General features: G+C 40.9%; 2 protein-coding genes across 7 annotated transcripts in view; one reads left to right on the forward strand and one right to left on the reverse strand.

Moving 5' to 3' along the window:
• Positions 1-16,197, reverse strand: part of MSANTD2 (Myb/SANT DNA binding domain containing 2) — a 28,677-nt gene extending 12,480 nt beyond the window's left edge. For 2 of the 6 annotated variants that reach the window (XM_033407391.2, XM_049713934.1), the window contains exon 1: positions 15,322-16,197. In XM_033407391.2, coding sequence (XP_033263282.2) covers positions 15,322-16,083 — 762 coding nt within the window. In that variant the 5' untranslated portion in view covers positions 16,084-16,197. Of the gene's footprint in view, positions 1-1,287; positions 4,887-15,321 lie in introns of those variants that run through there. The other 4 variants (XM_004280707.4, XM_004280706.4, XM_033407390.2 and 1 more) reach the window with 4 other exon arrangements.
• A 6,715-nt stretch (positions 16,198-22,912) lies between these two features.
• LOC101274788 (40S ribosomal protein S6-like) lies at positions 22,913-23,959 on the forward strand. The gene has a single exon (XM_033407464.2). The coding sequence runs from the start codon at positions 22,913-22,915 to the stop codon at positions 23,555-23,557; it is 645 nt and encodes a 214-aa protein (XP_033263355.1). The 3' UTR covers positions 23,558-23,959.
• The last annotated feature ends 2,364 nt before the right edge of the window (positions 23,960-26,323 follow it).

Genomic DNA, 26,323 nt, shown 5'->3' on the forward strand with positions numbered 1-26,323 from the left:
AGGGGTTATGTCTACCTAGTTCGCTGTTTCCCGGAGCCCAGAATAGTGCCTATCACATAAGGATTGTTCAATATATATTTATTAAATGAATTGAGGTAATTTTAAAGTAGTAAATCACTACCAAGAAGATCAAACATTTTTTAGCAAAGAAAATCAGGAAACTCATTGGTTAACCACAACGATGGATTATATTTATAAAAATCAATAAATCCAAGGTAGGTAGGACTCCTAAAACCTTTTGAAAAAAGTAGGAGCCCTAAAGGGTATAAAACAGTTACAGTTATAATTAGCAAAGCAAATTAATTTCTTTGTAACAAAGAAGGACTAACAACAGAGGGCAAGGCTATTTTTAAATATCTACCATGTTACACTTTCTTTGGGGGGGCGGGCGGGATTACCTGCCAAATGGAGCTCTGTAACCCTGTCCAAATTTTATTATTTCTTATGCCTTACAAATTAAATAAAATATTCAAGAATATAATATTCTTTGACAGTAGTTCTGTCAAAGACAGAAAAGGAAAAAGGATTCAATTGCTTCCTGGATTTTAACAGGGTCAGACAGAAGAATGACCACCAGAAACCAAGAGCTCCTGCCTCTCTGGAGCCTTAGTCTTTGTGGGGAACTGTCCAGGATTGAATTCTATCAGCTGCACTTCATCCCGAATCTGCCTATCAACGACTCACTTTTGTGTCTATAACTGGTCAGTATGTCTTCATGAGGGAGAAATACTTGCATAGAACAAATCATTCAGGAAGTTTTGTTCTCATTGAGTATCAACTCCTAAGCTTTCTAGCTTCCTCCATGCTAGGAGCTGAGGGTCGTAATCCATTCAGATTATGAAGAAAAAAGCCCTCAAGGAGGACAATACTAATTGTCAGAACCAAATACCTTTCGTTGCTCAAGGAACTATACTCATATGGCCATAAAGCTTTTAATTCTACTCTGTATGTAAATCATACAGATACTCATACAAAATCTCATATTGGCAGCAATACTAGATAATCTATACCTAGTATGTATGGTCATGTTTAAGGGCTTCTTTGGGATACAAGAACCCTTCTAGACATCTTCAAGGGCTTCTCCATTTAGAACAAGACAGGTAAAAATATTACGGTTTACTGAACTACTTAACTATTTCAGACAAAAGCAGCAGGTAGTCAGTCATCAAACATAGTCAGATAACACTATGTATCTAGAACTTCCCACCTAAAAGGGAAAAGAAATCAGTTGTTTGGTAAAGCACTGACTTGAATTAGAGGTTATTTTCATCTGACCTCCTATATTACCTCTGACGTTGCTACATTAGCATCTCTGTTGAATCTTTTCTCAGTACTTCCCATCCCACGGCACCACCTAGAAGTAGTATTCGGATGATATTAAAATGGTAACTTTTATTAGTATGTGAGAACTAGAAAACACACTCAAGAGAATTACCTAAAATATATCTAGGACAGCAGTGACAGCCATTCATCTTTAAAGTCCTGCCATACAAACACCGTGCATCACGCAATGACTGTTCTGTAATCAGCGGTGTCTAAAGGTTAGGCGTTACACGTGCACACATACACACACATTCCAAAAATCCTCACGGACCTTTATCATTACAATATTGTATGGCTTCCCAAACACAAAGGTACTTTCTTATACTCATGAGACCAATGTTTATGCAGAGCAGGCTCACCCCTGAAACAGGTCACTTGATTCCTTTCATATGGTGACCATGTGATTCTCTGTTTTGTAGTTATTTTGTTACTAAAAACTACCATCTATGATGCAAAGATAACTTACAATACAGATTTTTTCCCATTAGTAAGTTTTATGTATTTGGTTATAAAAAAAAGTAATTTGGACATCTAAGATAAAATCATCTAAAAAGTAAGGTTATTAGAAATCCTCCATCAAGATATCTGGGTACAAGCATTAAGTCAAGATTCAGTCGACTGTTAAAACCTGGTAAATATTAACTTACTTTAAAAGGGTTTAAAAAAATTTTTTTTTGCATTTACATGGTATAAACTATAGGTCATAAATGCATGAAAAGAATACATCTTCACATCCTGACATATAAACTTTCTATGAAAAATCTGAAAATAAGCCTGTTTTAAGTTTAGGCGCCTGTCCTTGGGCAACCTGAACTTATTTAGGAAGTTGTTAGAAAGAAATTCAGGTAATCATAACACTTTTTATAGCTCATTTAGTAGCATTTTTATATTTTACTCTTACCTTTATGAGGACTGCTAAAAGCAATCACCGTATGAAAAAATGTCTGTACCTTCTACAAAAATCAAAACATTTCCACAGGTGGCTCAATGTCCCATGCAATGAAAGTAAACCATAACTACCATTTTCTCAGTGCCTACCATGTGCTGAGATTTGGGGTAAGCAGTTTACACTTATTATTTCTAATTTTTACAATAAGGCTAAAAGAGAGGGTCCCAGGAAACAGACACTGAGGAGACCGTGCAGGAGGCTTAGAGCGGAGGGCTCTTCAGAACAGCACTTGTGAGCAAACGAGGAGCAGGATGGGGTAGAGAGACGAGTTGAAGTAACTCACGGTTGCAGCAGAGGCCTCGGTTAATCCTAAAGTGAAGTATGGAACCTGGATGACCCTTCAGAGTTGCCCTGGATTGAGGCAAGGAGGCTGTACCTTTGTATTTCAGCACTGACCAATCACTGGGTCCTGGATGCCACTGGAGAGGGAGCCTAACCTTGGGCAACGGGAAAGTCCTGGGAGAAATCCAACCAGAAGCCATCACCAATCAGTGCTCCAGGCAGCTGGTGGAGATGCACCAGTGTCTCATTCCTGGAGGAGGGGTCCGGGCAGTATATTACATATCACAGAAGATATGTGATGCATCGCTATGTAAAAGAAAAGAGAACTAAGAGAAAGGTAAGAGCTTATCCAAGGTCACTATCAGAGTGTCCTTAATGCAAATTCATCTTAGCTTGCAAAACTAGGACCTGGTATGCTTCTCTCCTGCAGACATTGAAAAGTACAGAAAGTCACCGTATTTACCTTTTTGCCATGGTTGCCGGGAAGTTCATAGCTCGTTTTACTATTTAGCTGAAGTAACCATATTTACCTGCTATACTCCCTGTACTCTGATTTCTCATTTTCTGATTCTATTTTTAGCTTTCTTCATATGCATATTCCCTTCTTCGTATATCTATATTATACAAGACAGTGTCTCATCCTCATCATCTCTAAGAAGAGTATCCAAATCATTTACACATCAGGTGAACAATGGCAGGCATAAAATAATGGACACTCCGTGGCCTCCTTTGGTAAGCCACATCCTTACCCACTTTTACTGTCAAAAAGTAATTCTACTTTGTAAATGTTTCTCCTTCTATAATGTCAAACTTACTTCCTTTAAGAGCAGTTGGTAGTCCAATAAATACCATCACGTACATAAAGGCTTGAATGAATGACTGAATGAGCCTTCTACAATAAAAGTCTTATGTTTCAACATTTGTTTTAAATTCTTCCTTGGGACTTCCAAATCAATGTTTCTCACTGTGTTTACAATCTTAGGACACCATGAATTATCTGCAAGAATTTTTTAAATCTGTGTTTTCATTTCCATGACAAGAAGCATGTATGAGCACAATGATGTCCATCTGGGTGTTGCTATGTGATTTTGGTATTTTTGGCATTTATGACTTTATGATTTCATTGTTGCCAAAATATTAGTTCAACTGTCAAATTTTAATAAAGGTGGGCTGATAGTTCACAAGGTGACAGTATAATCAAGTGGTTAAGAGCATGGAGTCACACTCCTTAGTCTGGCTTCACCACCTGCTAGCTTTGTGACATTAGACAAATTAATCTCTCTCTGCCTCAATTTCTCCATCTGTAAAGTGGAGCTAAAAACAGTACCTCCATCATAGATTTGTTGTGTTAAATGAAAAAATTCAAGCAGAGCATTTAAAACAGTGTTTGCTTAATAGCCTGTACTCAGTAAATGTTAACTATTTGTTATTATTACAAAAATGATAGTCCGACCATTTGGAGACCAAGGTGCCTTATGTAAAGGTCAGTTCAAGTAGAGAAAAAGTAGCAGCAAAGTTTTATCACTAAGCACATGGTAAGAATAACAAACTCAAAAGAACCTTACTGCAGCAGTCAGTATCAGAACCTTGTTTGGAAAAGCAAGTAAATTTCAGCTGAACTACACCATCCAGTATTAAAAGAATGCTCACTTGATTTTTCTGTTTTTTAGTTTTATTAGTACTTAAAAAGTATAGTATAAAGTTGGTTTTGTTTAATAACATGTGAAATCTATAAGTAAAAGTTTAGATTTAGGTTTGTTACATGTTAAGTAACATTGTTATACAAACATGTTTTTGCCACACATTATTCAAGTTTCATAAACACCTGGCTTTGTCATCACAGCTTCAACTTCATCTTTATTCATTTATAGTTAAAAGCCAATCATTTAACCATTTTCAAAGGTTTATAGTCTTAGCAAGAATATGGTGACTAACACACTGATACATAAACAAGGGAGAAAAAAGGAATCCTAACTACCCATCCAGAGTGAGGATTTGGTCTCACTCACTGGGCAACCTGTTTGCAAGAAGCAGGTAGCAGGCATGAATCAAATAAGAAGTATGAATGACCTTTATATTTTCTTGGAGTTCAATAAAACAAAAAGCATGTAGACCTCTCATTTTTGGTGCATGGAAATTTTACTGGAATTAAAATCAGATTCACCACTTCTTGAAAAATAGCACTTCACAGATACGTAGTTATGCTATAGTGGAGAGGGTAAAATTCTTCCCTTGCCTTTTTCTCTTAATTTTGTAATGTGGTTTACGTAATTTATATTAAAAATATTTTATATTGTTCTAAAATTGGCACAACTCTAATTTCTCAAGCCCAACTATTAACCATGTTTCCTAGTTTGCACAAAAGAGAAGGAACGTTACCTATTTCTGCTGAAAACTGCACCTTCAGGACCAGCACAGACGTGCTTATTATCCAATGACTGCATGAATACCAACAATATGGCACTTTGCTGCTTGGAGGGGTAAAAGTGACAACTGAACGTATCACAATAAGAAGGTGTAATATGAAATCATGTAAATCATTCTGAATAAAGCCAAGGCAAATGAATTTCTATTTCTTATGCATAATGAAAGGTAGAGAGCTCAAACTTTCTAAGGTCAATGAGGCTGATATAAAGGAATATCATATTTGAGCGGTTTTCTAATTGTGTTGTTTTGAATTAACATATTTAAAATATACTGTTTTCTACCAGAATATAAGCTCTTTGAAGACAGGTGGGGTTTTTTTTCAGTTTTATTCATTGAAGTATTCCCAGTACCTGGCACCCAGAAGTGGCTCAATAGATTTTCGCTAAATGAATGAATAAATGAAAACTCCTTAAGACTGTATGTGGCAGTTGAGAGGTCAAATATAAGGTCAAGGTACTTTTTGACCTATCACACTCTTCTTTCTAAATCATAAACCAGCTCTATCCATTTAGAGAAAAGTATTTGTAAATTTTAAATAATAATGATAAAAGCAGGTTTTGGTAGGTATGAACTTTATTCTGGTTTTATTAATATCAAGTACAAACATAATTGACTTTTTGGATAAATGAAGTAATCTGAAGGTAGATAGTAGAGAAACAACATTGTGAGTTTCAAAAATTCAGGCTATTACAACAAAGTCATCTTACACAGGCTGAGAAAATGCAACTAGAAAACATATCTAGGTAAATAACTTCCATTCTACTGTATCACTTTATATTGAATGAAGTATTATTTGGTAGCTCAAAAAATGTAATTTATGAATACAGCCAAGAACACATATATAAAAATAAGATGATGGCTGTTATTCCTAAGATGTCTGAGAATAAACACAGGTCTGTATTTTACTAAGAAATAACACCACATCCCACCCACTAAGTGACAAGGTAACACTCACTTGATTGGTGCCAAGAAAAAAAAGTATTTCCATTGGCTCTCAAGGACTCTCTCAACTATGAATAGGTAAGAATTATACAGATTTAAATACATGCCTTATTCCAATATGAAGACATTTTTCAATTATTCAGAACAATAAGGGGGAGACGCCACTTAGATTACAAACCCCAGATAATTTGTAACATATGCAGCACACGAGGTACAGAGTCATTAAGCATTCATTTTGAACACTGAAGGGAGTTTTTGCAATGGTAAACAGCAGGCAGAAGAACACATTGCATAATCCCCACAACAGAAATAAAATTAAAGACTACCTAATAATCAATGGGCAATCCTAACAACTGTCTAAAATCTAGAGCTTTTTATGGCACTGGTCTTTGTTTTTGAAACTCAAGAAGTTTTTTCTCCCATTTTTTTTTTAACATTTTGTAAACATTACACAGATACAACCATCCAAAGGGTAGGGGACAGGGGACTGCTATTCCACCTCATCCTAGTGATATGAGCAGACTTCAGAGTGCCTGCATGACAATTAACATTTGAAATTTTAGATCTGAATCAAGAGAGTCTGTATATAGCCTGGATGTAACACAGACAGGACTGCCCTAAAACAGTGCTTTAGTTGGATCTCATTGGGTTCTAGAACCAACTCTAGGGAATTCCCTTGAGGTCCAGTGGTTAGGACTCTGCGCTTCCACTGCAGGGGGCACAGGTTTGATCCCTAGTCGGGGAACTAAGATCCCATGTGCCATGTGGCAAGGCTAAAAAAAAAAAGAACCAATTCTTAAAACTTCGGCTATGAGGTACTGTGATGATCTCTGAGGACTACAACTAAGAATCCTCTGGGTGAGTTGGTAGAGAAGTACATAGTGAGTTGTATGCCAGGTTAAGATCTAATAAATCCGATAAATTAGAATTTTCAGATTCTCCGAAACAGCTCCACTAGTTTTGGTATATCTGAAATCTGTTCTCTTCTCTTCATTTTCACTGCCACTGCTTTATTTTCACCTCCTGTCTAGCTCACTGCAAGGAGCCTCTAAATGGTCTCTGTGCTTCCAGTCTCACCCTTTCCAATTCATTTTCCGCCTTACAGCCAGTTCTGGAACCTAAGATGAACCATGCCACTCCCCAGCTGAAAATTCTTTGATAATTTAGGATAAAGTCCAAACTCCTTAGCCCATCATCTGACCTCGTGTTTATGTCTCCTGTCTCATTTCTTACTGCTTCCCACCTCCTTTCACCCTTTCCCTCAAACCCTAGGCTCCAGCTGTCTAGAACTACACAGTATAAAATATTTCACCAGAATATCTGGGACATGACCTGTTCCAAATTAATGATGTTTCTGGAGTTTTGATACCTTAAGTCTACAGTAGCACAATGATCTCTCAACTTGATCTCACCTCATTCTCTTCCATTCCTCTCTTATCTAACTGCAGGTTCTGGCCCATCAGTACGTTGGGCAATTTTAATGAGTTGTGGGCACCTTTCTAAACACCCCAAGTGGGAGATGAAGAGACAGCGCCCAGGGGAACAGGACCTGTTCTGGTGCAGAGCACCCGGGGCGGTGAGACGGTAGCTAGAGAGACAGGGGTGAATGGAGAACTGGTAGAGGTTAGAGGGGGTGGTGCAGGTGAGGGGCATTTGAAGACCCCCAATTTGGGGGAGGGGGACTAGCTGAGCCCTGGGCACAGAGCAGACAAGTAATAATGGGGAGGTGTGACGCCCACCCACCAGGTGTTGGCGCACATCAGTGGGGTCACATCAAGCAAACCTGGAGCATCCCTGGTCTACCCCATGCCCTCCCGGAATGTGTCACTGCGGCTGCAGGACCTCCAGGAGAAAGACTCCGGACCCTACCTCTGTTCTGTGAACTTGCAAGATAGTCAAGGCACTGTTTGAGGTCACAGCAGCAAGGCTTTAGAACTCAGTGTGCTGGGTAAGTGAGAGGCACCCATGTGAGGTCGGGCAGGTCTCTCCCCCAAGCGACTGCGTGTGAAGGTTGGGGGAGGGGCAAACAGAGTGACGGGGGTCCGTGTGTGGGAGCGGGGGAGGGGAGCCGCTGGCCCCCGGATGTGAGTTTTTAACCTGTCTCCCCTCCCCCAGTTCCTCCAGCTCCTCCATCCTGCCGCCTCCGGGGCATGCCCCACGTGGGGACCAACGTGACCCTGAGCTGCCAGTCCCCAAGGAGTAAGTCCGCTGCCCAATACCAGTGGGTGCGGTCGCCCCCATCCTCCCAGGTCTTCTTTGCACCTGTTTTAGGTGAAGGAACTTCCGGAGACACTGAGAGTGCGGCTGGGGTAGAGGAAAGATGACGTACCAGAGGGGCCGGGGTGCCAGGGGAGTCAATGCTGAAAAGCACTGGCGGGGGGGTGGGGGGGAGCTGGAGAAAGAGGCCCTGCCAGGTGCCGGCACATGCTGCACTGCAGACTTATGTTACTCAAGAGGCGCTGGGGCTAGAAGATCTGCATTCAAATAGGGTGGAACATACCAGAGAGTACTACTGCACAGTTAAGTATAGTGTCATTATGTGGGTTAAATAAGTTAATATTTGTAAAGCACTAAGAACAGTGGATGACACATAGTAAATGCTATATAAGCATTATTGTTTTGTGAAATTTGTTTCAGTTATACATATACATGTATATATTTATGCACATATATGTATGTTACGTGAGTACTAGGCCACAGGGTAAAATATATTTCTTCTTGTTGTATGTTCAAAATGATGCATTGCTTTGGTTTTTCTTTCTAGTATATAAATTAAGGAATGAGCTAGATAATGGGTATTTGCATAACTGCAATTCAAACTATAAAAGTTATTTATCAAAACATATAAATTTCTAGAATTGGTATGTCCGCGGTTATCCCAAAACTATCGGCTCCACCCTTTGACAAGGTCCTTGATGACACCACCAAACAGTCACTCATGGTGTCTACAGCATACCTTCATGCGCTACGGCAAACTGTTCTTCAACGGAAAGGCATGACTTTTTAAATAGCTGATCACTTAAAATGTTTGGAACTGCATTATTTGGATGCTTCCAACTTTGGATTCTTGGACAAAATAGATTTCACCGTATCTGCAGTTGGCACCACTCTAGGCCATGCTGCCTCTGGGCTTTTACCCCAACTAGTGATCCATCTCTATTCTCTTCTGCCCAGTGTAGTCCCCCCTCACCCTCGCGATCCACTTCCTGAAAGCCTAAATTGACATGCCCTCCCTGTGTGTGCCTGCAGCACCATGAGCCTAACGTCCACACAATACCCGGGCCGTGGTCACAGTACTGGCGCTTTAGCAGCCTGACTCCTGCCCTGGAAGGCGGACGCCTTGGCAGTAAATGGTACACTGCTGTATTTCCAGGGCCTCCCACAGGAGGCACTCGAGTATCTGCTGGTGAATAATAAAAAGAAATGAAGTCCTTATTTCAGACCTTAGTATTTAAAGAAACCCTGTGATGAATCTGTCAGATGAGTCTGATGACAGGGAATGGGTAAGATTTCCAAATCCTCCCCCAGGTGCTTGGACTTCAGCCAACCATTAAGCTCCACACCTCTCTCCTGTTTCCTATGGACAGTGGAATTCGAGGGCCCAGGCCCTCTACATCTACCAAGAAGGATATCGAAAAGACGCTCAAAGTTCTAAAGCAGTGGTCTTTAATTGTGGTACCTATATGCCTTTTTTAATGACTGATCAAGGCACCTTAAACCTTAGGGATTCCTGTCATTCTCAGTCTTGCATGTATTTTTCAGGCATGAAGCTTGGCTGCTGAATTTAGAATAGCCAAAGGAATATAGGTTAGTGATATTGTTTATTTTTAAATTTAAGTGGAATACTGTCTGATCATCAACATTTTCAAGGTATATTTCATAAAACCTATAGATAAGAATTGGAGTGAATCTTTCAGATTCAGGGTACATTATTCAATAAATTTTACAGCCAATTCTCATCTTACTCATCTTATACTAGATTTAATATGTCCTATATCCTGTTAATTTCCCATAAACTTTCAAACATATGATGAAAAAATTTTAATGTCAGCTTTAAAATGTTCAAGAGTGCACGGATTTCAAAACTCTTTGGGGAGTACATAAGCAAAAAAGTTTGATCACCATCATTCCAAAGCTGTTCTGGCCAATGTAATTGCCACTAGCTAGCCACATATGGCTATTTAAATTTAAATTAATTGAGATTAAAAATTTGGTTTCACAGTCACATTTCAAGTGTTCAATCACCACCTGTGGCCAGTGGCTACTGCACAGTGGCTGCTGGAGAGTGTAGATACGGAACACTCAAATCACCACAGAAGGTTCTATTGGACAGCACTGTCCTAGAGAACCAAGAATATGACATGGTTTGCTCCAGCCAACTCAGGTTATAATACTTTATTCCTTACAGGAAAAGTTCCTCTTCCTGTGATGGTGGACCGTATCTCTTGACTTCTACGAGGTTCCTCCTACTCAGGGGTAAAGAGACAGGGAGGGCAAGAAGAAGAACCTTTGAGCTCCTTTTGGAGGTTTGAGTGTGTAGCCAAGAGAATCCTTTCATAAAATAAAGACTTCTTTAATATTCTGAATAATAACTTTTTACCTACATTGTTCAATATGGTAGCCACTAGCAGCCACATGTAGTTATTTATAATTTAAAAATTAATTAATTAAAATGAAATATAATTTAAAATTCAGTTCCTCAAGCACACTAGCCACATTCCAAAAGCTCAACAGCCACATGTGGCTGGTGGCTATCACACCGAACTGCAGCAAATACAGAACATTTCCACCATTACAGAAAGTTTTACTGAACTACACTGTTTTGTACTATGGATTTTCTAATTTTTTTTCCTTTTATATATCCTCTTAATGAAGGATCCAGAATATTTCACTCCACTCTTCAGTAGACTTCCCAAAACTCCAGGAAATAAACTCAGATGCCTGCCTGTTCATGCACAGTTTTAACATGTGCTTACTAGATCCCTTGCCTCCAAAACTGAAAGCCTAAATATAAATGTATGGCTAGGAGTCTAGGACGGTCTATTCTTTTAGGATACATATCAAGCCTTTGTCAGATTCACAAGCAGACAAAAACACTGGAACGCACAAGCTTTCGGGTGGCAATGACTTTAGAACAACAGAAATGGAAGGAGACAAATCTCACTAAATCTTACCAACTCTCTGAGTGGTATACCGTATTTCTGGAAAATCTTTCAACGATAATGCAGAAGGAAAGTCTTGTCTGCAAACACCAGAGAAGAGTCCTCAGAGATACACAGTCTTAAAATGCTTAAACAGGGACAATGGTATCTTTGGGCTCCAAGTTATCTTTGCCCTATTGGTTCTCACAGACAAATAATGACAAGTCTTGATAGCTAAAATGAAGACCACATATACTATACTGTGATTTGTCTGCTAAAGTACAATATTTGTTCCAAAGATTATGATGAATTATGATGAACAGATCTAAGCAAAGTCCCTAAAAGATTAATCATCTTGTTTGCTAGGCAGAAGACTCTCTACCACTTTTAAATTTACCTGATGGGCAACCAGCATTGATCCAGCAAAAACAAGTTTTTCAGGTCATACAATCACCTTGCATTTCAACTTGAGGGAGAGCTAAAAGTACACATCTGTTTCAAAGACATAAAGCCAAACCTCAAGAGGCAAATTTTTGGAGAACACCCAAAAATATGGGACTTGAGAATGGGTTTTGCAGTGCATCAGATCAGCTGACTGAAGTGTGAATACAGCATCTGGCTCAGAAGTGAATGCTTTCATGAATTCCAAGTCTAGATAGGTCTTTCAACTACTACAGTATGGACTGTGCTGAGATCTCTCCCTCCTTTGCAGTTATCACACTTATTGTCTGCTTCTGTCATTCGACACTCAATCAAGTACTGCACTGCATACTATCCCCTGTGTTGTCTTGTACAGCTTTTTAACTTTGGTTGTGTGTTTACAGACTTCAACTGCACTGTAAGCTCTCGGACTGTACATTACAGTTCTTTTCTTCGTCCTAACATCTAGTAGACAGTAAACACTCAAGATTTGGCGAATGGAGATATGAAGACAAGGTCTACAGAAAAGAACAGAAAACCACCTATTTGTTAATCTGACTCCAAAATTAGGCTGAAATTGCTAGCAGACTAAATTTCTTCTGGCAAACGAACAAAAAGCAACAAAACTTTAGAACCAAACAATAACATGTGTAGCAAGGCAGTCTCAAACACATCCATTTTATCCAAATGGCTGAACAAATACCAATAACAGGACATGTCAGACTTCAAAATGAAAGTCTTTGCAGCAATAAAAAAAAGTTTATATCTGACTCTAAGTTAAAATTCTGTGTGCTTAGAAATATACATATTCGCTTGGAGAGTATTTAAAAATAGTACTTTGGTAGCAAAATCCAAGAGTCATTAATTCAATTTCAATATTTAAAACTTTAATACTTTCTCTGTATAGATAAGAGGACTGAGGCACAGTCCAGAGACTGGAAGTGACGTGCTTTAAGGTTACTCAGGAAGGTGGTCTGCGAAGAGGCTGCGACAGGACTCAGCTTGCTGTTGCCTTCACATGATGAGGTGAAGGCTGCTACATCAATATATTGAAACTATGATTAAGGGAAAGTTTCAGGGAAAAACTGAAGTTACTATGTATCATGCTTCCTTTCAAATTTAGAAGAAATTATTTACTGGGTCTTCATAATTGAATTTTGATAGATATTTAAATACATTTGACCAGAAATGTAATTGACGCACATGGTGTTCCTTCCCTGGGAGCCTCTGACATGAGTTCACACTTAAGTGAGCTACATTAGCCTAAACAAGATGTGTTTCCAGGTCCATATCTTACTGCACTACTTTGTTTCTATTTTTCAAATTCTAAAGCAAAAAGGATTACTTAATTTCTTTTTGCAGTTCTCATTAACACGATAAAGTGAAGGAGATTTCTGAATTACTTGTTCTAAATTGGCATTTCTGAAACTAGGATAGAAAGATTTGTTTCAGGGGTTTGGGATTCTCTGAGAATTTTCTAAGGTTGTGTTTTTATTTTCATAAATGTAATCTGGAGTACTTGGACATCCACCTCATAATTGTGTAAAGCTATGATTTCAGTGACTACGTGTCCCTCTATGCTTAAGATTACATTCATATTAAGCCTCCTAGAGGGACAGGGCTTAGTTTTTAATGCAGTTTTTTCAAACTGGGTTTCAAAGTCTATGTTTTGGGGTTAAAGTTTGAGTAACACTGCTCTAGATTTCTATACTTTCCAAAATTCTCCTTCTAGACTTAGTTTATTTGGTGAACTTAACAAATATGTATCCAGTGCCTACTATGTGCTAGGCACTGGAAATACTGTTGTGAATAAGAGAGACCAGAACTTGTCCTTACGGAGCTTATAATTCCGGCAGGAAAGACCTACATTGTTAATGAAGAAGTCTGGTTCCTTGGCTGAAATCAGACTTAAGGAGTAGAGCACTTAAAAAAGAAAACAAAAAAACAGTTATCTACCCTCCTTGCCAACTGCTGCTGTGGATCAGAGAACCCATCACCATCATCTATATGGTCTCAAAATAGTCTAAGAGCTTGAGGTCAATTTGATCTTATCTTTTTGGAGACAGATAAGACAACCCTCTTTTAAAAATTCTTCAGAGACACTTTATCTCCTTTCCTTGCTTTAGGTTATGTTTCTCATAACCGGACAAAGATGCAACCCAACTAAAGATCTCCTGGTTATTTGAGAAACAATTTTATAATCAGTGAGATTTATAAGTAGTGAGTTTTGGATAAGACACTGTTTCCTTTTGATTGGGAAATTTCTATGGACAAAAATCAATAAAGCTAGAAAAATTACAAATACCTAAAGTGCACTTCTAAACTCAAGAAAAGTTCATGGATAGATGCTAAACAGTACAATGCAAAAACTCTCCCCCAAATTTAACCTTGAACAGAACAACAAGTGAGATTCAGAGAACAGTGGCTACTATTAGCTACTACTTTAATCCTACCTATTAACTATCACTTTAATAACATCCTTGTTCAAAAAAGGCGGGGAGGGGGGGACGGAACCCAGAGGTACATGTTATCAGGTAAACCAATTTAATTTTGTAATTGAGAAATGGGTGTCAAATTCCCTGAACAAGTTAATAGGTTTGAAATATCTTGGTCTCTGGACCAAATTTTCTAAGCAACAATGTCCTCAGATGAACACTACTTGAGCCAAGATCTCTGGAACTTTGGAGCAATGTCCTTTTCTAGTGTGAGCATGATAGTTCTTACTGGGTTTCTACCCCCCAAGGAGTTCCCCAAAAAGTGTCATCCCTGCCAGAAGCACACAGATACTATAACTCTGAACAAGAAGGAGTTCCGTGAAAACTGGGAGCAAGAATCCTACCAGAATCTTTTAGCAGACACTGTGAAGAGGGAACCAGCTTACCTAAAAAACAACTCCGTATCTGCCAAGCCTACAAATCTGAACTCCTAGATTAAAAGTCAGTAGCAAGAGCAAAACGATAACCCGGCTGGAGGTGAAATTTCTAGCCTAAATTAAGCCTCTGTATTTAAACATTCAGGTACACAAGGATGGCCAAATGCACAGTGAGAACTTTACTTGTCACCGCAGCCGGCACAACAGCTAAAGCAGGGGAAAACGGGCTTTCAAGGAGTTTAGTCAGAAACATAGCAGGGCCTCAAACCAACCTAACTCTGCAGGCATCACACTCCAAATTCCAGACCAACTACCAGCCAGGCTAACTGTGTGCTCCTAACTCCACGAAAGCAATACACTATCTGGCTACAACCGAGCCTTTCCAATTCTCCAAAGCATCTCAAGACTTGGTCGCCCTTCGAGTTAGAAGCAAGCTCAAGTCGGAAACAAGACGACTGACACAAAGGCCATCGTCCGAAGGCGCCTTTCGTACGGCTCTGCCCCTGCCACTCACTTGAAAATTCCTAAACTGGGGGCTCAGCGGCCCCGCTCTTCTACCCTTGCTCCATCCCGCCCCGGCCGGTAAGCCTCTGCCTAGGAGCCCCCGGCCTAGAACAAAGCGAGGGGCCCCGGCGGTGGGGGCGAGAGGCGCGGGCAGCACGGGGACCGCCGCCCGCCGCACAATGAGAAACTACCAACTTCAGACCGCAAGAACATCCTCAATTGGCAAGAAAGAGGGGCGGCGGCAGGCACGCCCAACTTCAAACTCAGGAAACCTACGGGCTGGCGGCCATCTGGAAAAAAGCCCCCTTCCCAGGGAGAGAAGAAAAAGGCGGAGGAGATGCGAATCGCCCACCGGGCCCCGGAGGGGAGCCCTGCGCTCAGACCGGCCCCCGCCCCCGAGGCCCGCTTCCCCGCCTTCTCTCTGCCTCTGGTTCGCTGCCCCAGGCCGGGCGGCCGGTTACCTTGATGCGCTCCCGGCACTGGGACGGGGTCCGCTCGTAGCCCAGCTCTGCCAGGGCCCGGGACACGCGCTCGTACATGGCTGGCCCGGGGGCCTTGCTGCCGAACACCGTGCCGGCTCCCTCCAGCTGCTGGTACCGCGCCTCCACCAGCCGCTCGTTGCCCCACACTGCGATGAGCGCGTTCGTCTCGGCCGGCGTCCACGACATGCCTCGGCAGGCGGCGGCGGCGGCTGCCGCAGCCCCGCCACCGCCGCCACCAGGGGAGAAGGAGACCGAGGACGAGGCGGCGCTGCGGCCCCCCAGCCCCAGCCCGAGACCCCCGGACGCCGCTGCCCCCGAGCCCGCCGCACTGCCCGGCCCGAGCGGGGAGGCACCCCGAGGCGTGGAAGGGTCGGAGAGCGATGGATTTCCGTCGCTTAGGCCACCAGGAGAAGCCGGGGAGAGCACCTCCATCTTCGGGATTTTTAGCGGCGAGTTGGCGGGCAGCTCCGAGCCACAGGGCGCAGCCATCTTCCAAGCGGCCGCCGCTGCACCGCCCGGAAGTGACGCGCCCGCGCATCCGGCCTCCGCGGACTCCGGGGCTGCCCTCGGGCCTGGCTCTCCAGCGGGCGGACGGCTGCGGGCTCTGGCGGCCCCACGGAGGCCGCTTGCCGCCCCAGGCCTCTCACCGCGAGCCCGGCCGCGCCGCCCGCTCCTCTCCCGGGGCGAGGGGCGGCGGTGAGGCGCGCCGAAGCCCCGAGACGAAGAGTAGGGTGGGGGCATGAGGGCGCTGGTGTGAGGAACCGATTGAAGCCTTCCCACTTCCTCTCCAATCTCAGCCCCTGGGAGGAGGGGTGAGGCCCGCGAGGGGGCCCGGAGTTAAGGAGGACTTGACCATTTCGCTCGCTCGCTCGCCTCTCCCTCCGCTCTGCCGCTCCCCACTCGGAACTGGCCTCGGGGTGCAGAGGCTGACGTCCAGGGCGGAGGCTGGGGAGCCCTGCGTCAGGGCACAGCTAGGAAGGCGCCGAGGCTGCAGGGGGAGGGTTTCTGGGGAAGACTTTAAAAAGCATTTGGGGACCAGGGTTAGAGTTCCTGCGGCGTAGCTTTTCAAGAAATCCAAGCGCATTATTTGAAGAGCAACTCTGATTCCAGTTCTGATCTATTTTCTAGTTAATCTGGGTGGGTGTGACGATTTGTAGAATAGTTAGATGTCTTTATTGCGCTTGCACGGTTTGTCTACAACTTAAATAGGTAGGAACTCCCGAGCTCAGCAGAAAAGTTACTTTACAATACCATTATCCATCCGCCCTAATTTGGAAGTTGCATGTTTTTGCCACAGTGTTTCATGCTCTCAAGTGTAAGGAGGCTAAAATGAAAACTGTCAATTATGACAGCTGTTGTGACCTCCGGTAATTAGTGGTAAGCGCGCCTGGACCTCCATAACATGCTGCAGTTTAATGAACATTAACACCCTAAGTCCAATACATCACTGTAAGGTATTTCAATATTCTTCAAAGCCAAAAATCTAATTGTTTATCTTGGAGCTTTAACTTGAAGGCCCCAGCTGATTTTTTTGTTCAAATATGAATAAGGTATGCAATGTTTTTTTAAATAGCAAATATATTTTAGGTTTTTTTTTTTAAATAGAGCTAAGGTCAGCTACATTTTAAACTCAGAATCACTCCAGAGAATGACATGGTTGTCATTGGAAAGCCAAAGGAATAAGCAATAGGGTTGAAGTAGAGGAGATAATTGTCTCCGTATGTCATATTAAAATGTCACTGTAGTTTATGTTAGCAATATGAAGAAACAAAGAAATTCCAACATTTATGCTATCTCTTCCTCTTTTTCTAAGAAAAATATATAGTATATGTATAACTGATTCACTTTGCTGTACACCTAAAACTAACACAACAGTGTAAAGCAACTATACTCCAATAAAAATTTAAAAAATAAATATTTCACATCCTTCCAAAAATAAATAACTAAATAAAAGATATAGTCTAGCACCTCAGTTAAGTGTATGAAATCTAGAGTCAGAATACCTGGCTTCAAATTCCAATTCTGCAACCTCAGCCAACTTATGTGCCTAACCTCTCAGGGCCTTGGTTTCTTCATCTGTAAAATAAGGATGACCTCACAGTATTGTCATGAGAATAAATGTGTTAATACAGATAAAACCCTTAGAATGGTGCCTGGTTCACATAAACATGTATGAACATTAGCTCATCTCACTTTGTGAGTGTCACACACAAAGTGAGTGTCATCTCACTTTGCCTGTACTCTCATTAATAGAATCTTACCTTTGTCGCTTTCTCTCCACTTCTGGTTCAGTGTTCTCATTTCCAATTCTCTTAAGGGCTCTAGTGGAAGCTCAAACACCTATCAAAGCAAAATTCACTATCATTCAGCCCAACAGTAAGTTTTTTAATGTCATAAGGTGTATGAACGGGAGTGACATGCCTAGAATCATAATGAAATCAGAAACTGCAAGGAGTTTTAAAATCATTGCTTCTCCCGCTCTCATTTTACCACAAGCCTGAAAAAAAAATCCTCCCTCCTTCTACTGTTAATTCTGGATGATTCTCAAATCAACTCTGACTCATTCAGGAAGCCTTCCTAGATGAAGTGGGTTGACTGAGAAGTCTCCCTTCCCACAAACTTCTGTTTCTAGACATTATTTCTATATACCCCACCTTTATTCCCACACCCATCAGTCTATCCAATGAGAAAATCTTGTATCAAAAATAAAATTTCTGGGCTTCCCTGGTGGCGCAGTGGTTGAGAGTCCGCCTGCCGATGCAGGGGACATGGGTTCGTGCCCCGGTCTGGGAGGATCCCACATGCCGCGGAGCGGCTGGGTCTGTGAGCCATGGCCACTGAGCCTGCGCGTCTGGAACCTGTGCTCCGCAACGGGAGAGGCCACAACAGTGAGAGGCCCAGGTACCACAAAAAAAATAAATAAATAAAAATAAAAAGAATAAAATTTCTGGGCTTCCCTGGTGGTGCAGTGGTTGAGAATCCGCCTGCCAGTGCAGGGGACAAGGGTTCCAACCCTGGTCCGGGAAGATCCCACATGCTGCCGAGCAACTAAGCCCGCGAGCCACAACTACTGAGCCTGCGTGCCACAACTACTGAAGCCCACGCGCCTAGAGCCCGTGCTCCGCGACAAGAGAAGCCACTGCAATGGGAAGCCCGCGCACCACAACGAAGAGTAGCCCCCGCTCGCCGCAACTAGAGAAAGCCCGTGCACAGCAACGAAAACCCAACGCAGCCAAAAATAAATCTATTAAAAAATATTTTAAAAATAAAATAATAAAATTTCCGTTAACACCCTGAAGTTCAAACGAAGCCAATAATGTAAAAGCTATTAATATGTGTTCCATAGTACAGAGGCACTGCTATATAGTCCACCAGGACCATGTGATCATCGTGTTGGCTTCCTGTGGCCGCTCCTGGGTTCCAGAAGTTGTGCGATATACTTGTTCAAGACTTCATGGTTTAATCAGGACTTATGGAATGAGTCCTGATTGAAGTAATATGCTACACCTTTTATTGTGGATCTAAATGGTAGTCATAAGTAGATAAAATCAGGACTTATGGAATGAGTCCTGATTGAAGTAATATGCTACACCTTTTATTGTGGATCTAAATGGTAGTCATAAGTAGATAAAATCTTATTTGAGAGATAATATATGAAACGTCTCAAAAATATAATAATGGGCCAAAGAGTGCACAACAATACAAATCTTCCACCTGTAAATATACGCTACTCCCTTTAACCGTATCACCCCTTATCCGTTTCCTCCACAATCTGAGTCAAGTGTTTGTTTTCCCAGCTTTTCTATGAAGCCTTCCCTAATCTGTTGGACAGAAGTCCTCCATCTAATACCCATTCACACGACTTAGCACTTCACATTAATGTTCTCTGTTTCAGAAGCTTAGTTAATTCTGTTGCATACTCTCTTGCTGTGTTTTATGACTGTCAGTGTGTTTGTTGCTTTATCTTTTTGCCCTTCAAATTCCATATCAAGTCCCGTTACCTGTACCTCTAAACTATTTCCTAAATCTGACTACTTCTCAACCCTGGTCCAAGCCTCCATCATGTCTTTACTGGACAACTGGACTTCCCACTTGCATACTTGCCTGCTTACACAGTAGCCAGAGTGAACTTGGTATTTTAAAACTTTTTTCTTGTGCAATATAACGTGCATATAGGGGAGTACATAAAACGTACGTGTACAACTACTATATGAATTATGAAACAAATACTATATAATCACCACCCAAGACAGGAAATAGAATATAGCCAGCACGTTAGAAGACCTACCTTACAATCCCTTCCCAATGTTAACCCCTATCTCCCTCGTAAAGTCACTATCCTGACTTGCCTTTCTTTATAGTTTTATCACTTGATTATACATCGCTAAAAGTTTTCCCTGGTTTTGAATTTTTTGGAAATGAAATCACATGTATTCTGTGTCTGGCTTCTTTCATTCAATATTATGTTTTTAACTAAGATTCATCTATTCTCTATGAGGCTGCAGTTTATTCATTTTTGTTGCTGTAAAATAATCTGTTTTATGAACATATCACATTTTATTTATCCATCCTACTGTTGAATCTTTGGGTTGTCTCTAAATTAGGATGTTATGAATAACGCTGCTACAAACATTCTTGTACATGTCTCCCAGTGCATATGTGCAAGTACTTCTGTGGAGTATATGCCTCCCCCTCCCTTCTTTCCTTCCTCCTTTCCATGTGGATACACAATTACTCCAACTCCATTTACTGAAAAGACCATCCTTTCCTTCCTTTTTTTGCAATGCCAAAAAAAGGCATTTATGTCTCTTTGACATAAATCAAGTGTCCATATGTGCATGGGTCTATTTCTGGGCTCTTCTGTTACATTGGTCCATGTATCCATTTTTCTATTTGTGTTCCTTGTGGCAATATCACACTGCCTTAATAGTGGGTCACACTGGCTTTATGATAAGTCTATATCAAGTACAGAAAGTCCCTCCTCCTCTTTCTTTCTTCCTCCTCCTTCTTCAAGAGTGGCTTGCTATTCTTAATCCTTCACATTTCCATATACATTTTAGAATTAGCTTGTCAAATTCTACAGAAAAAGCTGTGGGTATTTTGATTGCTATTGCATTGAAACTATGGACCAATTTGAGAAAAACTGACATCTTTATAGTAATTGGTCTTACAATCCTGGAAAATAGTATATCCATTTATTTAGTCTTTAGTTTCTCTCAAAAAATGTTTGTAGTTTTCTGCATAAAGGTCTTACACATTTTTTTGTTGGATTTATTCCTAGGTAGTTGGTATTTTTAAAACACTCTTGTAAATGGTATTATGTTTTCATATTTTATTTTCTAATTGTTTTTGCTGGTATATAATAATGCAATCGATGCTTGAATGCTGATTTTGCATCTAAATAATCCTGACAGATTGGTCTTTTAAAATTGTAAATCATTGCGTATCATTCCCTCGTTAAAAACCCACCAATGGCTTCCCACTGTAAAAATATAATCCAAACTCTTTGTCATGAGTGTGGTGATTTAAGAACATATCCACACATTATGTGATGCTCTTCCAATAAGAAGAATTTATGTTCCTTCCCCTTGGACCTGGGTGAATCTTTGTGACTACCTCGATGAACCAAATGTGGTGGGAGTGACATTGTGTGACTTCAAAGCTAGGTTTGGAAATACCCTGAAGCTTCTTCCAGTTTCTGTTGATATACTTGCTCTCAAAACCTTTAGCCACCATGTACAAAATTGGGCTACCCTAAGTCCATGTGGAGATACCAGAGAGAGAGAGAGAGAGAGAGAGAGAGAGAGAGAGAGAGAGGGTGCCCAGGAGCCAGGAATGTTCCATCCTCCAGTTATTTGTCTAAACAGCCCAGGCTCTCGACAGGGGGATGAAGAAGCTTTGAGATGACCCCAGCCCGAGCCACCACCTGACTGCAACCACACAAGACCCTTAGCAAGGGCCGCCTAGCTCACCCCAGGCACCCCCAGCTTCATGAGCATGGTTCACGATTGTTGTTGTTCTGTGCTATGCAGCAGTTGGTAACTGGAGCACTGACCTACAAGACACCAACTTCATCTCCCGTCTCAGATACATTCCAACTGCACTGGCCTTGTATCTGTCCTATCAAGTAAGTCAAGCTTATTTCTGTTTGGGGGCCCTTGGACTTGTCATATATCCTTATCTTGGAGCACTCTTATCTTAGCTCTTCAAGTGACAGCCCCTTTCTCATAAGTCATCTCCTCAAATGTCACCTCCCCAGAGATGCCTTTACTGCATCTCTATCACATTACCATCTTATTTTATTGACACACATTTTCTGAAATCATTTATTTATGCAAATTAAGTTTTTTCATATGTTTATTGTCTGCCACCCCCCTCTAGAATGTAGGCTGTTTGAAGCCAAGGATTTTGTCCATTTTGTTCCCTCTACTAGATCCAGTACTTAGAATAGTCCAGGCATGCTTTCATCATCAACCAAGATGCAGCAGTAGGGACTAGATATACCCTCCTCCCTTGAATAACTAGAAAACCAGACAAAATATATGAAACAGTGGTATTCAAGACAAAGGACATCAGAAAACAAAGAAGAATGAACCTAAGAGATAGGAAACAAGGTGATTGTGGTGATGGTTTCACAGGTACATGCATATGTTAGAGATTATCAAATCGTACACTTAACTATGTACAGTTCATTGTATGTTAATTATATCTCAGTAAAGTTGTTATAAAAAAACATAGTTCCAGGCAAATAGTAGACACTCAATAAACATTTGTTGACTGTTGATTTTCTTGGACTGTGATTTCTTAGTGGTTAGAGATTGACTCTTCTATACATATTTAGGTAATACCCAGCAAAGTACTATGTGAATACCAAATATTCAAATGATGTTTTATGAATACTATCATGGCACATTTATTACATAGCCATTATATTAATGTTATTTAAACGGGACTAAAGTTATTTTTCTTGACAAAGTGTTTAACTTCATTAACAATCGAAGAAATACAAATTAAAAGAACGAAATATTGTTTTTAACCTTTCAATCTGCAAACAGCTTTAAATGATAGCATAAGCATGAGTTATTTTTGTATTCAGAAGAAAAAAGAAAGCTATTTCCATTTCTAAAGCATTTTATAATACCTACTCAAGAGATTGGGGAAATAGATGCTTTCTCTGTACTGCTAATCAGAATGTAAACTGGGAGAAATTTTCTGTAGAACAATTTTAATAAATAACAAAATCTTCAAAAAACATAAGAACTCCTTGATCTAGCTATTCCACTTCTAGAAATGTATACTGAGAAAATAAGATTGCACACAAAGATTCAGTTACAAGATGGTTCACCTCTACACCGTGTGCAATACCAACAATTAGAATGGATCTATAAACCCAGCAGTAAGATACCGGTTAAATGAACACTGTTATATTCATTCCATGAAATATTATTCTGACAAGAAAAATGATGTAGTAAATGAATTAACTTCGAGAGATGTTTACACTATTTTTTGTTAATCAAGAATAATAGACTGCTCTTTTTGTGGCACCTTGGAGGCAGTCGGCTGCTTCAGGATGAAGCTGAACATCTCTTTCCCGGCCACTGACTGCCGGAAGCTCATTGAAGTGGATGATGAACGAAAACTTCATACCTTTTATGAGAAACATATGGCCACGGAAGTTGCTGCTGACGCTCTCGGTGAAGAATGGAAGGGTTATGTGGTCCGAATCAGTGGGGGGAACGACAAACAAGCTTCCCCCATGAAGCAGTGTGTCTTGACCAATGGCCGAGTCTGCCTGCCACTGAATAAGGGGCATTCCTGTTACAGACCGAGGAGGACTGGAGAAAGAAAGCACAAATCTGTACGGGGTTGCATTGTGGATGCCAATCTGAGTGTTCTCAATTTGGTCAGCGTAAAAAAAGGGGAGAAGGATATTCTTGGACTCACTGATACTACTGTGCCTCGTCGCCTGGGGCCCAAAAGAACTTGGAGAATCTGCAAACTTTTCAATCTCTCTAAAGAGCATGATGTCCATCCGTACGTTTTGAGAAAGCCCCTAAACAAAGAAGGTAAGAAACCTAGGACCAAAGCACCTAAAATTCAGCGTCTTGTTACTCCACGTGTTCTGCAACATAAACACAGGTGTATTGCTCTGAAGAAACAGCATACTAAGAAGAATAAGGAAGAGGCTACAGAATATGCTAAACTTTTGGCCTAAAGAATGAAGGAGCCCGAAGAAAAACGCCAGGAACAGATTGTCGTGAGACAGAGGCTGTCCGCCCTGACAGCTTCTACTTCTAAGTCTGAGTCCAGTCAAAAACGAGATGCTCTGGGCTTCCCTGGTGGCGCAGTGGTTGAGAGTCCGCCTGCCGATGCAGGGGACACGGGTTCATGCCCCGGTCCGAGAAGATCCCACATGCCGCGGAGCGGCTGGGCCCGTGAGCCATGGCCGCTGAGCCTGCGCGTCCGGAGCCTGTGCTCCGCAACGGGAGAGGCCACAACAGTGAGAGGCCCGCGTACCGAAAAAACAAACAAACAAAAAAAGACAAATGATCTGAATGGACACTTCACTACAGAAGATATATGGATGGAAATATGTATATTAAAATATGCTTAATGTCATATGTTATTGAGGAATTGCAAATTGAAACAACAATGACATACCACCACACAACTATTAAAATGGCTAAAATCTAAAACACTGACAAGGTCAAATGCTTACAAGGCTGTGGGGCAACAGGAACTCTGACTCATTGCTGGTGGGAATGCAAAATGGTTCAACCACTTACAAAGCTAAACATAGTCTTACCACACAATCCAGCAATAGTGCTTATGTCCACACAAAAACCTGCAAATGAATGTTTATAATAGCTTTATTCATAATTGTCAAAAACAGGAAGCACCCAGAAAGTCCTTCGACAGGTTAATGGAAAAACAAACTGTGGTACATCCATGCAATGGAATACTATTCAACGAATAAAGGCCATGAAAAGGCATGGAGGAATGCATATTGCTAAGTGAGAGAAGCCAATCAGAAAGGCTACATACTGTGTGATTCCAACTATATGATATTTTGGAAAAGGAAAAACTATGGAAGCAGTAAAAAAAAAAAAAAAAATCAGTGGCAGCCAGAGGTTGGGCGGGAAGGGAAGGAGGAAGAATACATAGAGCAGGGGGGATTTTTAGGGCAGTGAAACGATTCTGTATGATACTGACATACACACATGCATACGTGACATTATACATTTGTCAATACCCATACAACTCTACAGCACAAAGAACCAATTCTAATGTAAACTACGGAGTTTAGTGAAATAATATATCAGTAGTATTAGTTCCAAGTCATCATTATCTCTTGCCTAGATTATTTAGAGAACTGCTTAAGTGGTCTTCCTGCTTCCATCCAGTTACCTCTCTGACCTCATCTCCTATTGCTGCTCCCAGCTCCGGTCACACCAGCCTTATTCCTGTTTCTTGAATATACAAAGCATGTGGATGAACTTCTATTTTTGTTTGAATGTTTTTTTGAATTTTATTTTATTCATTTTTTTATACAGCAGGTTCTTATTAGTTATCTATTTTATACATATTAGTGTGTATATGTCAATCCCAATCTCCCAGTTCATCCCCCCGCCTTTCCCCCCTTGGTGTCCATATGTTTGTTCTCTACATCTATGTCACTGTTTCTGCTTGCAAACCAGTTCATCTGTACCATTTTTCTAGATTCCACATATATGCATTAATATACGATATTTGTTTTTCTCTTTCTGACTTACTTCACTCTGTATGACAGTCTCTAGATCCATCCATATCTCTAAAAATTACCCAATTTTGTTCCTCTTTATGGCTGAGTAATAGTCCATTGTATATATGTACCACATCTTCTTTATCCATTTGTCTGTCGATGGGCATTTAGGTTGCTTCCATGACCTGGCTATTTTAAACAGTGCTGCAATGAACATTGGGGTGCATGTGTCTTTTTGAATTATGGTTTTCTCTGGGTATAAGCCTAGTAGTGGGATTGCTGGGTCATATGGTAATTCTATTTTTAGTTATTTAAGGAACCTCCATACTGTTCTCCATAGTGGCTGTATCAATTTACATTCCCACCAACAGTGCAGGAGAGTTCCCTTTTCTCCACACCCTCTCCAGCATTTGCTGTTTGTAGATTTTCTGATGATGCCCATTCTAACTGGTGTGAGGTGATACCTCATTGTAGTTTTGATTTGCATTTCTCTAATAATTAGTGATGTTGAGCATCTTTTCATGTGCTTCTTAGCCATCTGTATGTCTTCTTTGGAGAAATGTCTATTTAGGTCTTCTGCCCATTTTTGGATTGGGTTGTTTGTTTTTTTAATATTGAGCTGCATGAGCTGTTTATATATTTTGGAGATCAATCCTTTGTCCATTGATTCATTTGCAAATATTTTTTCCTATTCTGAGGGTTGTCTTTTCATCTTGTTTCTAGTTTCCTTTGCTTTGCAAAAGGTTTTAAGTTTCATTAGGTCCCATTTGTTTATTTTTGTTTTTATTTCCATTACTCTAGGAGGTGGATCAAAAAAGATCTTGCTGTGATTTATGTCAAAGAGTGTTCTTCCTATGTTTTCCACTCAGAGTTTTACAGTGTCCAGTCTTATATTTAGGCCCCTAATCCATTTTGAGTTTATTTTTGTGTATGGTGTTAGGGAGTGTTCTAATTTCGTTCTTTTACATGTAGCTGTTCAGTTTTCCCAGCACAACTTATTGAAGAGACTGTCTTTTATCCATTGTATATCCTTGCCTCCTTTGTTGTAGATTAGTTGAGCATAGGTGTGTAGTTTTATCTCTGGGCTATCTATCCTGTTCCATTGATCTATATTTCTGTTTTTGTGCCAGTACCATATTGTCTTGATTACTGTAGCTTTGTAATATAGTCTGAAGTCAGGGAGTCTGATTCCTCCAGCTCCATTTTTTTCCCTCAAGACTGCTTTGGCTATTCGGGGTC

The sequence above is a fragment of the Orcinus orca genome, chromosome 8 (genome assembly GCF_937001465.1).
Source record: "Orcinus orca chromosome 8, mOrcOrc1.1, whole genome shotgun sequence".
NCBI lineage: Eukaryota > Metazoa > Chordata > Mammalia > Artiodactyla > Delphinidae > Orcinus > Orcinus orca.